At 33.1% G+C, this 15127-nt stretch overlaps 1 protein-coding gene across 2 annotated transcripts in view; it reads left to right on the top strand.

Moving 5' to 3' along the window:
* LOC140437390 (leucine-rich repeat-containing protein 40-like) overlaps nucleotides 1-15127 on the top strand; it is a 46209-nt gene that overhangs the window by 12657 nt on the left and 18425 nt on the right. For both annotated transcript variants that reach the window (XM_072526893.1, XM_072526895.1), the window contains exons 4-5: nucleotides 1967-2090; nucleotides 9775-9944. In XM_072526893.1, the coding sequence (XP_072382994.1) occupies nucleotides 1967-2090; nucleotides 9775-9944 (294 nt within the window). The remainder of the gene's footprint in view (nucleotides 1-1966; nucleotides 2091-9774; nucleotides 9945-15127) is intronic.

Here is a 15127-nt window from a genome sequence, read left to right as displayed (position 1 = left end):
GTTAAACTAATTCTAGTTTTATTTAAATATTTTTTACATTAATATGTACATATAGTATACAATATATATAATTAAACACTTAAGAGTAAAGTCCATTGCAATGTTATTACAGTTATCCGCCCTTCCGCTGGCCCGTTTATGACTGATAACCGAGACTATACTGTATAAATCTTACAAAAACTGATTATTTACTTTCATGGGACCACTAACTACCATAAGTCTGAGCATGTTGGCAGGAAAAATAAAAATTTTTTTTTGAATTTTTAATCAATCATCTTACTGTTTGTTGATGCGGATGTTGGTGCTATATTCTCTTGAGTATTAAGATAAGGTACATTGTCCATCACGGTAACACTGTTGGGACGTAGATTACTTAACAATTTTTCTTCAAACCGCTTTTTGTAGCTGACAAAATTCATATTATAGTAATCACCCGCTTTTGTTTAAGACTCATGTAAGATCCATCGACAAAACCTGCTTCATTTCCTGTACCCACAATAATTCTTGGAGACGGTTTTTTAAGCCCACTGTTCGTTCCATCAGTCCAACTATTACTGCGACTATCGCTTGGAAGTAAATACGTTTCATCAGTAAATACAATAAATCATTTTTCTTATCTAAATTGTTTAATCTGTCTTAAATGCTGTAATCGTAGATATCTTAAATCATGTTTTTCCATTAAAAGTTTTAGATTATTTGCTGTTTTTTGCTAATTTCCAAACTAATACTTTCTTTGTCCCCTTTATACTCAAATTTTTCAACAAATCTCTTATGAATTTTATTTACAGTGGGTACTTGTTTTTCAAAACAGACCTTGTTCAACTGTTTGTAATTTTTTTTGAAGATTTTTCCGCCTCGTATTAAGAGTAACAAAACCGGATATATTTCCTGGTTCAATTTCGCGGCCCTCGTTTGCAATATTTTTGATACTACACACAGAAACTCCTGACAATGCAACCCAAAAATCTCAGATTGTTTACTATTCTTTTTATTAAATTATATATCAAATTATCTGTCATACTAGCCACACGCTCGTGCATTTTTTAAGTCAAAGATTTTTAACAGGAGCTGCTTCTTGTTGAGCGAATTTTAATATTGAGTGTACTATTTCACCATTTTGATAATTCAAATGTTTTCGCCTCTCTTTATATTGTTGATGGATTTTTAGATTAAATGAACAATTACAAGATTCAAAATCACTAACATTAAAAATTTGAGATTTTACACAAAACTTGTCAAAATCGCAAATCGCTTCTACAGTAAAACTATTGACATAAGCAGTTCAGTGGTTCTCGATCAACTAAGGCTAGCTGTAAACTCTGTCCACGTCTATTCGTTTTCTGGTTATATTGTAATATTGTCATAGTATCATAATTTAAGAATTTTTTGAAATGAGTTTAGAGCAACTGCTAAATTTAAAAATTATTTTCAGATCTAGAAGCTTTGATTTAGATGTGCCCAAGACGATGGGGTGAATTTTAAAATGAAGTTATGTCTAAATCGTTAGTCTAAAATTTTCTTTAATATAATAAAAGAAGATGATGGTAAAGCATATTATTAGAGTTGTTTGGAAATATGATTATGAACATTAGAAAAAAGTCAGTAGTATATCTAAATAAGAAAAAAGAACTTATAAAAGTTGTTGAAGCTTCTTTTATAATTGAAGCGTAGAATCACTTCATGTAAATATGACATATATTATAAAAGAATCTGTGATTTTTTAGTTAGAAACAGAACTTTTCCACTTTTTCAACTTGTGAAAGGAATTTCTTACCGGTATTGTTTTTGACATTGACGTTTTATACCACAACAACGTCCTTCATTGCACACATTTTACTCCCTTGGTGTTAATTTATTTTTAAAGAATCACAGTGTTCGCTTCTAGCTTGCCTAAAAACATTTTGTTGCCGATTGTGGTATATTCTTAAAAACACATATTTTTAAATAATATTATCTTTCATTTTAGGATTTGTCAAACAATGTGATATTAAGCTTACCTTCAGGAATAGGTTTTTTGGTAAGACTTACAGAATTAAATGTTTCGAATAACAAGCTTGCCAAATTACCACCGGATATTGTTAATTTAAGAGGTGAGTTTGTTAAATTAATATTTTTCATTAGCAATGTTTTTATAATTAAGAACTTATATACCTATACACTTAAATTTCTAAAATAAACAGATTAATTCAAAGCATCGTTGAATAGAACAACAGAATTGGGATACGGATTGTGAATTTTTCCAAAATCCTTGTAAAAATCTAGAAAAAGAAATCCTTGGCGAAGGACATGATATCAACATTCTGACTTTTCTTCTTAGATTCAAATTTCTAGATATTAGTATTATGTTGTGCCCAGTGGCGGCTCGTGGTAATTTAAATAGGGTGTTTAATTAAGGAATGTAATTACCGAAACGGTAAATTTGATATTATTTATTACAGTTATTCCTATATAAATAGAACATAAAAGAAATATGAGATAAGTTTTATTGTCGTATGCAATACATTAAATCAATGCGACTTAGAAACAAAATTTAAACTTTAAAAATAATATAGGGCATAGCATTAGTAAGGAAGGTAGGGAAAAATTAAATATTAGCATTAGAAATAAAAACGGTAATGAAATAAATAACGGATATAATGTTAATACAAAAACCAGGGAGCATGAAATCAACGTTAACACCAATAATGGAGAAGAAGAATACAGTAATAAGGAAATACATCTTAACAAGACAAATCATATAGGAATAGCGACATGGAATGTGACATCTCTGACCGGCAAGGAAATAGAAGCTACGGAAGAAATGGAAAAAATGAACGTACAATTAATGGGAATAAGCGAGACAAAAAAGATAGGGAAAGGACACATCAATATCAATGAGAAATATAGTCTATATTATTCCGGAGTACCACAGGGTCACAGAGCAAAAGAAGGAGTCGGTATAATAGTTAATAAAAGAATAGAATCAAGAATAACAAACTACGAAGCAGTATCATCTAGAATAATCACAGCCCAAATAGAACTAAAAGACAAGATAGGAATAATACAAATATACGGACCAACAGAAGGTAATGAAGAAGAGATAATGATAGAATTCTACAACGAACTTCAAAACGCATTAGACAAATTAAGAGAGACAAGAGAAAAAATAGTAATCTTAGGCGATTGGAATTCAAGAGTAGGTAAGGATATTAACAGGGGATTAGGATGCATTGGACAATATGGGGAAGAAACATTAAATAGAAATGGAATTAAAATGCTGGAATTCTGCCAAACCAATGACCTGATAATAGGAAACACATTCAATGAACAAACCATTAACGACAAATATACATTTGTGGCTGAAGAGAGAAATGCGAAAAGCTTAATCGACTATATAGTCTATACGAGAAACCTAGAACAAAATATAAAAAACATCTTAACGGAAAAGGAACCCGAACTGTCTACACAACACAGGATGGTCACTGCAAAACTGGAGGATGAAAAAATGGAGGAAGTGGAAAGAAAAGAGTACAAGAAAGTAAATGTAAACAAACTAAAGATAAAAAGTGTGCGAGAATTTTACACGGAGGAAACTAACAAAAGACTGAGACAAATAGAGCGCCAAAAAGAAACATGGACAATGGAAGAAAGATGGAATACATACAGTGAAGTATTAAAGACAACAGCAACTGAAGTGTGTGGAATCAAAAAATATAATAAACATTTAAAAAGGACAAGGTGGTGGAATAAAGAAGTGAAGACAGAAATAAAAAAGAAGAAAATAGCATGGAAAAAATACGTCGAAACGGGATTAGAAGAAGATAAAGAAAAATACTATAGGCAGAGACGATTGGCAAAAAAGACAGTCACACAAGCAAAAACAAAAACATGGAAAGAATTTGGAGAAGAACTTCAGGAAGAATATATAACAAATAATAGAAACTTTTGGACGACAATACGACACATAAGGCAGGGAAAACGAAAGGAAATAAACGCAGTAAGAGATACTTCAAACCAAATACAAATAAGCCCAGAACAAATAGCTAGGGTATGGAAAGAATATTATGAGAAAAAATTTGATACTGAAGTGATAAAGGAAGACAATATAATCAATGAAGGCGAAGAAAACACAGAGCCAGAGCAAATAAGTAGAGAAGAAGTAATAGAAGGATTATCAAATATAAAAATAGGCAAGGCAGGTGGAGATGATGAAATTGAACCGGAAATGGTAAAATACATGGGAGAAGAAGGAATAAACTGGCTATGGAAAATATATAAAGAGGCGTGGGAAAAACAAACAATCCCTAAAGACTGGCAGAACAATATCATCGTGCCAATATACAAAAAAGGAGAACATGTAAACTGCGACAACTATAGGGCAATATGTCTGTCATCGGTGTGCTTTAAAATATATACGAAAATAATAGAGAAGAGACTGAGACAAGAAGTAGAAATGGTATTGGGAGAAGAACAAATGGCATTTAGACCGGGAAGACAGACAAATGACAACATATATATCATTAGAAACCTAATAGAAAGAAGCATAGATACGGGGAAAAAACTAGTATTAGCATTCATAGACCTAAGAGCAGCATTTGACACGATAGAAAGACATATTATAGGGAAATGCTTGAGGAAAATTAACGTACCTAATGCATTGATAAAAATTATAGAAAGTACTTACAAAGAGGTAAAAGGAAGGGTACAAATAACAGGGGAAAGATCGGAAGCATTTAATTGGAAGAGAGGTATTAAACAAGGAGATAGTCTCAGCCCTTTGCTATTCATAATAGTAATGAACGAATTAATAAGAAACACTAGAGTCAGAACTAATCAACTACAGACAATAATAGGTTACCGCAGATTACAACCGGTAACAATAGAGTCCTTAATGTATGCAGACGACATAGTACTAATAGCAGATTCCGAGAATAAAATGCAGAAACTAATGGATATATGGGTAGAACAAATAGAAGAACTTAAAATGGAGATAAACGAGGAAAAAAGTAAGATAATGATAATCAGCGGCAAAGGAGATAATGAAGATAATCAAATAAAGATAAAATGTAAAAACTCAGAATTGGAAATAGTAACAACTTACGAATACCTTTGAAGTATAATAACTAATGATGGAAAAATAGACTGGGAAATAACAAATAGAGCAAAGAAATCAAACAAGTTATATTATGCGTTAGCCCCAATAATGGGAAAAAGAGAACTTGCACGAGAAACAAGAATAAAAATATATAACACAATAGTGATACCGACTGTGCTCTATGCAAGTGAAAACTGGACAATTCTGGAAAAACATAAGAGCAGGATAAACGCAATGGAGATGAGACATCTAAGAAGGATAGTTGGAAAGACAAAATGGGATAGATTAAGCAACGAGACTATTAGGAGAATGGCCAACCAGGAACCGATAATGAACAAAATAGCAAAGAGACAAATGAACTGGTATCTGATGAGGATGCAATCCAATAGAATAACAAGAAAAATTTATGAAGCAAAAAACATCGGAAAAAGAAAAAGAGGCAGACCAAGAAAAAAATGGATACAGCAAGTAGTAGAGGCGGGAAAACTTAAACAAAAATCACTCGAGGAATTGAAAATAATGGCAGGAAACAGAAAAGAATGGAAGAGGTGGGTAAATGGAAATTAAAATAGCTAGCCCAAATCCGACACCCTGTTAGGGTAAAAGGAAGGGGAGAAAGAAAGAAAGAAAAATAATATAAAAATGTCTGGGTATTTTTGTGTTCAATTTATTGAGTTTATTCATTTTATTTATACAAAAAAATCCATTCTTCGATTTTTTTCTTTTACAAAAACATCGATAACATGAGTATTAAGTTTGCAATTGTGGAAATCAGCTCCTTTTCTATTCTTAATGCTTATGCAAGTGAATTTAATCTGTTCTAGTGCATTGTATTTCTCAAGTAAAGATTTAATCCTTTTCAATGTAGAAAAACAACTGGTCAATGGAATTGTACAGATTAATTTGAGTAGTATGACAGTTTCACTAAAACATTCGGTTAGGTTTCTATCGATAAGAAGTTGTAAGATTGCCAACACACTTCCCACATGATGAAAATGTTTTCTGTCATAAATAACACACAATTCACAAGTTTTTCTTTCTGAAAAAAGTTATATGTTCGCGTAATAATCATCGGTAGGAAAGTGTTTTTTTATATTCGTTGAATTTTTTAGAACAAAAAAGTTTTTAAGTCGAAAGATATTCTGTAAAATGAACCCTATCCTTGGCCTGATTAATCAGGATATAACACACTTCTTTTGTTTGTGCAGAATATGATACTGAAACTGATGGCGCTTCTTCGGTTGTGAAGGTGTACGATCTTAGTTACGAATATTTGAAATTGCTTTGTCAAAACTTTTTAAAAATCCTTTCATTTTAACGACATCCAAAGACCGAGATTGAAATTGTTTAAAAAGGATTTCACAGTGGGGCATTATTTGAGCGAAAAATGTAAACGAATAAATGAAAATTGCATTATTTAAATATCCCAGCAACGCCTCTGCTTGGTTTATTGTGATAAAATCATTCCCGCTGCTCTCTAATATACTCTCTAGACAATTCTTTAGAAGCTCTTTCTTTTCAAAAAATGTTCTGACAGTTTGTATGTTAAAATTCCATCTTGTTGCTGGTGCTGTCGGAATCATTTTTGTCACTGTGTCGTCTAGCATACTAGTTCTTTTTGCTGATCTTGAAAAATCAAAAAGCGGAAATGCATGTAAATTGGCAAAAAAGTTGACTACATTTGCATGAACACAAACACTTTTCTGCAATAATAAATTAAATTGATGTGCATAACAATGTACATAAAATGCGTAAGGAAAATCTTTTATTATAATACTTTGAACGCCACCTTCCGTTCCTGACATTACAGCCGCTCCATCATAGCTTTGACGTATTGGCTGATTTACGGAAATATAAAGCCGTTGCAACTCTTTTCTAATTTCTGTCACTGGCATTATGTGAAACAAGTTCTAAAAATTTCCAAAAACGTTCGTAAATTTGACCATTCCGCTCATATCTTAAAATAATAACAAGTTGCTGATGGGTAGAAACAGCAGTAGTTTCATCACACTGAATGGATACAAATCGTACCTCTGAAACCTGTTTTTCGATCTCTTCCTGGCAAACAGTTACAATAGCATCTAATATGTCATTTTGAACTGATTTTGACGTACCTTTAAAAACATTATTTTCCTGCAAAGGTTGTTTCATAGCAATATAGATTTCTGATATAAATTCAATGAGACCCCTGTATATTGATGGCTCTTCATGTCCTCAAAAAGCTACTTCGAATACGCCACAAAATTTTACACGATCGATAAGACGGGACAAAATGTAACGATTTTTTTAACTTAATCGGTAAAGTCTTGTATTGAGTTTCGATGGCCAGGATCTAATAATTGGCAAACATCAATATTGCCAATATCCGAAAGTTGCGATTCATTTTTTAAATGAATTTGGGAAGAGCCGTGTTTTTTATTTTTTCTTGATAAGTGAGATAAATCCCGAACGCCCGTTTTTGTCCAATCTGAAGAAATAGTTTCATTATTTAAAAACACTTAGCATGGAAAACAAAACAAAGCCTGTAGTTTATCACACCCGCACAACCACGAAGGTTTTCTATATTATTAAACTATAAAAGAACGTTTAACCCTGAGCAGCATTTCCGAATAAGTATTGAACAACGTCGGTGATAAAATGCAGCCCTGACGTACTTTCCGTTTTATCGTGAATTCTTGTGAGGTTTCGTTATCTACTCGTACAGTTGCCCTTTGTTGTAAGTATAAATTTTTAATTAGGCGTAAATCTTTGTCATCAATACTAGATTCTTTCAGTATCTGAAATAATTTTTGATGTTGCACCAAATGCTTTTCAAAGTTTATAAAGCATGCGTAGACTTCGCAATTTACGTCTCGAGCTCTTTGTATCAATACTTGTATGGACAACAGGGCCTCTCGCGTTCCCAGTCCGCTTCTAAACCCAAACTGAACACTGCTAATGTTTTCTTTAAGTTTTCTATATATGCAAGAGTGAATAACAGAAAGAAGGATTTTGAGTGCATGGCTCATTAAGCTTATAATTCTGTAATCACAGCATCTGGTGATATTTGCCTTTTTGGGGAGAGGGATGAAGGTGGAAACTAGCCAATCTGTAGGAAATTCTGCAGTTTCATAGATTTTGTTCAGTAGACTCGATAGTAGTGTGAGCACTCTTTGTGCAATGCACAAATCCTCACTGTTTTAAATAGGCGGATCGCTGGTCTCACGGATTTTAAGTTCTCTCTAGCTACAGGGTTACTGTCCACTGCCTGGGTTCAATTTGAATTCCGTATTTGGTACGTGCATCCAGCGGCGTAGTGCAAATAAATATGATTAATAAATAAAGTTATATTTTAATGATACTATGATATTTATGAGATTAAAAAAAAACTGTATTTTAATGAAATTTTATTGGGTGTTTACTGCACAAGTGAACCAATGGGGAAACCGCCCCTGGTTGTGCCTAGACCATTGTCTAGGCTCTTACCTCCTCATCATTTTCTAGGTCATTTAATTTCTTCTCCAATGGTAGCCTAGTAATTAAAAGCCTCTTTAAGCTTCCTTCAGTTAAAATGGTTAGTCTATTAGTTAGTTGGCACTGTTTCAACTCTTGAATAACAGAAAAAATATATCCTACTGGCTACACGTTCGATTTTAATTATTTTAATTATATAAACTAATTAGAGAAAAAACAATCAAAAATCAAATACGTGCCTACGCACTACCAATAATTGTTCAGAATGTTGTCTATTGTGCTCTGAGCAATAATAAAATCTGTTTTCGAACTTCTCTTTAATATTTTGGAAAACTTAAAATTCAATTGAACATCATGCGGCTGTAATTCGTTTTTTAAGTTTATCAGTATCGTTGTGTTTTATAAACAAAATATTACGATATCTTCAAAAAATAGATCTAATGGATTTAACTTCAATGGTCTCGAAGGCCATTTCATTGCTCCACTTAGGCCATCCAAACTATTCGGAAACCTCTCGCTTAACCACTGTCAGACAAGCGGGGAATAATGGTGTGGTACGCCTTCTTGCTGGAAATGTAAAAGATCCTCCTGTACTGTCCTGTAGATATTACCTTCTGCATCCATTTGAATCTTCAGATCCACAGTTATAAGAGGACTAATAATGTTTTCAAGGATAGTAAGATACAGATCGTGTAACAAATTTTCTTCACTAAATAAAACCCTACTAATTGCAGGTCCGGGAATACCAGCACATACGACGACTCTCTTATAAGTACTTAGTCCCACCGCTCGATGGCTCTACTGGCGCAAGAGAAATTTACCATCATGTACATTCTCGTAGATGGCTAATGTCAAAATTTCAGCTGAATGTTCAATTATTTTTAACACAAGTAAATAAATATCATGAAAAGCATGCGTAAGAGTGTCTGAGATTAGCTTAAAAAATAATATTTAATAAATAAAATAAAATCATGTGCCACTTGACCTATTCAATCCTACTTAAAATTGAATTGAATCCCTACTTAAAATTGTAAGGGTAACATTTACTCTTGCTAAGGCGTTGAACCTTGAGGACTAAAAAGATTCACTGAAATTCTCACCCTTAAAAACAAAATTAACCTCCTTTTTCGATTTTTTAGTTATTTGCTGAAGATATTAAAGTTAGAACATTTTCAAATTGTCACCCTGTTTGCTATGTGAGTAGATATTATGAAAAATATTATGTCTTGAATTTTTTTAAATTTCAGCATTATTAAAGATGGATATTAGTCATAACAGTATTACACATTTGCCAGATATGGGAGAACTGAGAAAATTACAAATTTTATATGCTCAACACAATGATATTCAAGAAATTCCAGGATTTTTTGGATGTGAACAAGTACATGAAATTTATTTTGGCAATAACTTTATAGAAGTACGTATTTGGTGTCATATAAGATCGAGTTACTTTATATTGTAGTTATCTTTTTTTTTAACTAATTATTTTTCTCTTTATATATCTACATTATAGTATTTTTTTTTACGAACACAATGAAATTCAATTTTTGTTACCGAAATATTCAATCTAAAGCTGAAAGATAAATAATTGTCCAAGTGTTTCTCAAGCTGGGTTACTACACGCCCAGGATAGCAATAGACGTGAGCTGCTCGCTGAGCCATTCACCCCTTTTTCAAAAACGCACCCCTTTAAATGGTAGCACTTCGCGATTTTTTCATATTTGTGGCTCCATTGACCATATGAAACAATAAATTCCCTTTGACGTTGTAGTTCCTTTCTAAATTTCTTAAATACATAATCAATAGCCTAATAGCTGTATTTGGTATTGCGGCTCCAAATAATAACGATGAAGTTTCAACATATCAGAAGAAGATATGTCAATGAGGCGGTCTGGAGAATCTCTTCATTTTTTATACGTAAACATCATCCTACTGTAGTTATTTCACCTAGTGAATGGACAACGACTTTTCTCCACGAGAGAAAACGCAACGCAGAGAGCTGAACAATCGGCGAACAATGTTGAAATCTTACCTTTTCTTAAAGGGAGACTTACAGAGACAACATAAATATATATTGTTAGGTAGATTTTATGTTCAGCGATAAGTCAGAAACATTGTATTAAAATAAAATAAATTAGAATAAAATGGAATACAGTAGAATAAAATAGAGTAAAAAATAGAACGAAATAAAATTTAAAAAAATAAAATATAAAATAAAAAAAAGTAGAAAATAAAATAATATAAAATAGAATAAATTAGAAGAAAATATATCAAATTAAAATAGAATGCAATGAAATAAAATAGAATAAAATCAAATCCTAAATTTGACGATTATTAATAGAACCGCAGTATGCTAATTCAATTGTTTGGTCTGTTTTTATTTCATTTTTTTTTTATTTTAGTTTATTCTTAAGACATAGTTTTTTATGCGGCTTAATAGAGCTTTCAAAGAAAATTAATGACTAACCATTAATACACTCGCGATCATAAAATCCGGGTCACCTTGAAAATCGCCATTATTTCATTTTTAACGAGCTTTATCGTAAATAATAATAACACAAATACAAACTAATGCATGTTTCTCAGAATTGTTGTCAGCTTAGCGGTTTCCTTTGTAACAAAGAATTCCAATAATGCAGATTGCGCGGAAAGCTGTACACTTCCCAAAATGAACGGTACCTGTAACTGCCGCTTGTTTTAAATGTCTCATTTGTGCTTCGACTTTCTGTTCAAACGCAACAAACAAACGTTTATTATTGCCGCCATTAGTGTTTATTAGTGCCTTTATTAGTGTTTATTATTATTTATTTTTTGCCAAAAATGCCTTGACTGTTGTTGTAACCGCACGCATTGTTGCGTTTGTGGAAGACGGTCACACTCAACGGCAAGTCGCAAGAAATGTTGGCGTAAGCCTTTCTACGGTTCAACAAGTGCTTCAACGCTTTTGGAAGACGAGTTTGCTAACCAGACGACCTGGCTCTGGACGAAGAAGAACGACCACGACACGAGATGACCGTTTTCTTGTGTTTCAGGCTTTACGAAACCGGACCTCAACTGCAGTTATACATCGAAATTGCCTACAGGAAGTACGAAATTGCAATGTAAGCGTTGCAAAAGTCAGGAGCAGACTTCGTTCTTCTGGATTATCTTCTCGGGTAATGGCTACAGGACCGCCACTTGGCCGGGCGCATCGAGTTGCACGACTAGCTTTTGCTCGACAATACGCGCATTGGGGAATTAATAATTGGAGCAAAGTGTTATTCTTAGATGAATCCCGTTTCTGCCTAACTGGATCCAATGGACGTGTAAGAGTTTGGAGGAGAACCGGTGAACGATTTTCACAAGCGTGCATTGTTCCAATAATGCCATTTGGTGGAGACTCAGTCATGGCTTGGGGAGGTGTAACTTTCGACTTCCGCACAGAATTACCCTTCATCGAAAATGGGTCCATAACTGCACGAAGGTACATTACGGAGATTCTGGAAGAACATGTTATGCCCACCATGGCAGGGCTTGGAGAAGATGCCGTTTTTATGCAGGACAACGCGCGACCGCACGTTGCTAGGATCAGTATTAAATACTTGAACGAGATTAGAATTACGAGGTTACCCTGGCCAGATAGCTCTCCGGACCGGAATTCCATCAAACATCTTTGGGACGATTTGAAAAAACGTATTCAAACCCATACACCTCCTCCTAACAACGCACAGGAGCATAATGATCTGTTAGTAAGAGAGTGGAATAACATACCACAACATGTAATCCGGAGAAAAATTGAGAATATGCCCGTCCCGTAGTCTGCAAGAGGTTATCAGAGCAAGGAGAGGCAATACACGATATTAGTCATTGAAATTCCACTGATGTTTTACCAAGTTCTGTATTTTTCATTTTTTCTTTCGTATGTATGTTATAACAATTTAGTTTGTTTTCTGCTTTTTCAATAAAAACAATAAAAAAACCTTCTTTTTTTTCTTTCAAAACAAACATTGATGACAAATAAAAAATACATTAGCTTAAAAAAAAGGTTATTACTGCAACAGATGCAAAAATATTCAAAAACTTGAAATTTTCAAGGTGACCCGGATTTTATGATCGCGAGTGTATTTGACAGTAAATAAATGTTATTTATTTCCTTTGTGACTATGAAAGATAACAACAGTTACAAAGAGAACAACAGTTCAACACTGAAGCATTTGCCGAAATAGTTCGTACAAATTGTCTACAATTGAATCAACAACAAAGGATTGCGTACGATTTGATAGAAGCTGTGAACATTGGATCTGGTGGAATTTACTTCCTTGAGGCTCGGGGATGGATAGAAAAAACATTACTAATTTTATTGTTATTGGCAATGGTCAGATCGCAGTAGCTCTAGCGTTGGCTTTATCTGGAATATCTGCAACTTTATTAGAAGGCGGCCGAATTGACAATTAGCCTTGAAATTGCCATTAAACATACACATTAATAAAACTACAACATCGCCAAAAACAGAGTAATGGCGAATATTTTACAGGTATGGAAATTAATCTTTTCAGATGAATGTACATTGGCCCGGAAGAGGTCATTACAGGGACTATAAAGAACTTTGAAAGATATTCGTGACAATCAAAAACCTGTTTGGTGCCATGGATGATTCTATTGTCAGACTATTCCGTATTCAATAATTATTTCCCAATTAACTGCTGCGCACGAACTAAACGCATGCTTAACATCATCTAATTTGTGGCGGCATGTAAAGATGCTCCAAGTGACAAATAACGATATTGTTTTTGCAACAAGATTAAAGTGCAATTTGTTGTTTTCGAGGCAGTTGTTAGATATTGGAAATGGTAAAGTCGCTATTGACACCTCGACCGGATTTATTTCATTACCCAGAGATTTCTGTTACTTAACAGACTTAAGAGGAGCTTATTGAACTTTGATACATTATTTAATTTTAAGTCGGTACGAGGTTCGCCGGGTCAGCTATTAATTAATAAAAGTGTGCAAATACTATCCTTTGCAGATGATGTTGACATAATCGTTAGTTCGAGAAGAAAAATGATAGAGGCATTTACTCAAAGAGAATGAGCTGCACAAAATAGTGGCCTTAAAATGAATCAGGTCAACATTGAGGGTGTAAAAAAACTTAACATACTTAGGATAGCTAGTTACGTTTGATAACATCGTTACAGGGGAACTGAAGAGGCGAATAGTCATTGCCAATAAATCTTACCTTTACTTAAGGTACTATGGGCGACCGGTTTATCCCTATAAGCAGAGCAAAAACCCACTAATTTTTTTCCATTTCTAAAGACCAAACCTTTTTTATTCGATTTTATATATTTTTTTTAAGTTCAAATATATTTTTTTTTAATTTATCCAAAGGGGCCGGAAATTGTTATTAATAAATAACATAACAAAAAAAAATAATTTCCCGCATCGCTTCGAGTAATTTTTTTTTTTTTTTTTGGTGGATTTTATCGAAATAAATACTTTTATTATCTTGGTAATTCGTAAATCTTGGAAAGTTTTCGAGTTATTTTGCAATTTTTTGTTGAACAAATGCCTTGATTAGTGATTGTTGGGATTTTCTATAGAACCTAATAAAAAAGGTTTCGTACGGTAGAAATTAAAAAAAAAATAATCGGTATATTCCGTTTCTAAGCATCTTTTTAGGGGTAAACCGCTCGCCTACTAGTACAGATTAAAATAGCTCAGCTCAGCTCCTTTATAAGATACGAACATGAAATATAATCGAACGTGATTTTTAAATATTACTGTTTATCTTTAAATTAAACAAAAAAAATTTTTTGTTCTCATGAAGTGAAAGACGGGTCCTAGAGGGCGCCTCTGTTAACGTCTCAAAAAAATTTGATTACTTAAAGAAAGCGCCCATATAAGATAATTAACCACTTTTTAAAAAAAATCGAAAAATTTATTTTAACATTCAAAAATTGGTACAATTGGCTCATCAGAACAAAAAACAAAAAATTTTTATGTTTTAACTCAAAGATAAAATAAATCTAAAAAAAATTCATGTTCGTATCTAATAAAGGAGCTAAGAAAATTTTTTTTGACAATATGCATTTTTTTAGCCCTCTAATCTGTACTAGTACCTTATTTAGGCTAATGAGATCAGATAACGTCGCAATATAAACAAAATGCCAAATATACAAAACCTTAATAAGAGAGGTACTAACTGGTTCAGAAAAATGGACACTCTAAAGGTCGGGAAAGATTATTAGCCACCTTTGAAAGAAAATAGAATTTGGCGAAGATACAACTTTGAACTATATAAAATATACCAGGATCTGGATATCGTAACATTCATGAGAATAGGACGGTTGCGTGTTGGATGAGACATGTGGAAAGAATGGAAGAATGCGAAATACCAAAAAAAATAAGCAAAAACGTGCCAGTAGCAGTAGGAAAAATAACAAGAGGGAAACTGAAGCTGAGATACATCGAACAAAGAGAAAAGTATATAACCTTAAACATACAAAATTGAGGGAAAAAGCACAGATCAGAATAGAGAAGAAACCTGGAACAGGCTAAGACACAAAAAGGGTTGTCAAGCCATTGATGATGATGATTTAAGTAAACGGTGAAAAATTCCAA

The sequence above is a fragment of the Diabrotica undecimpunctata genome, chromosome 3 (genome assembly GCF_040954645.1).
Source record: "Diabrotica undecimpunctata isolate CICGRU chromosome 3, icDiaUnde3, whole genome shotgun sequence".
NCBI lineage: Eukaryota > Metazoa > Arthropoda > Insecta > Coleoptera > Chrysomelidae > Diabrotica > Diabrotica undecimpunctata.
This window is presented reverse-complemented; position numbering and strand designations above follow the sequence as displayed.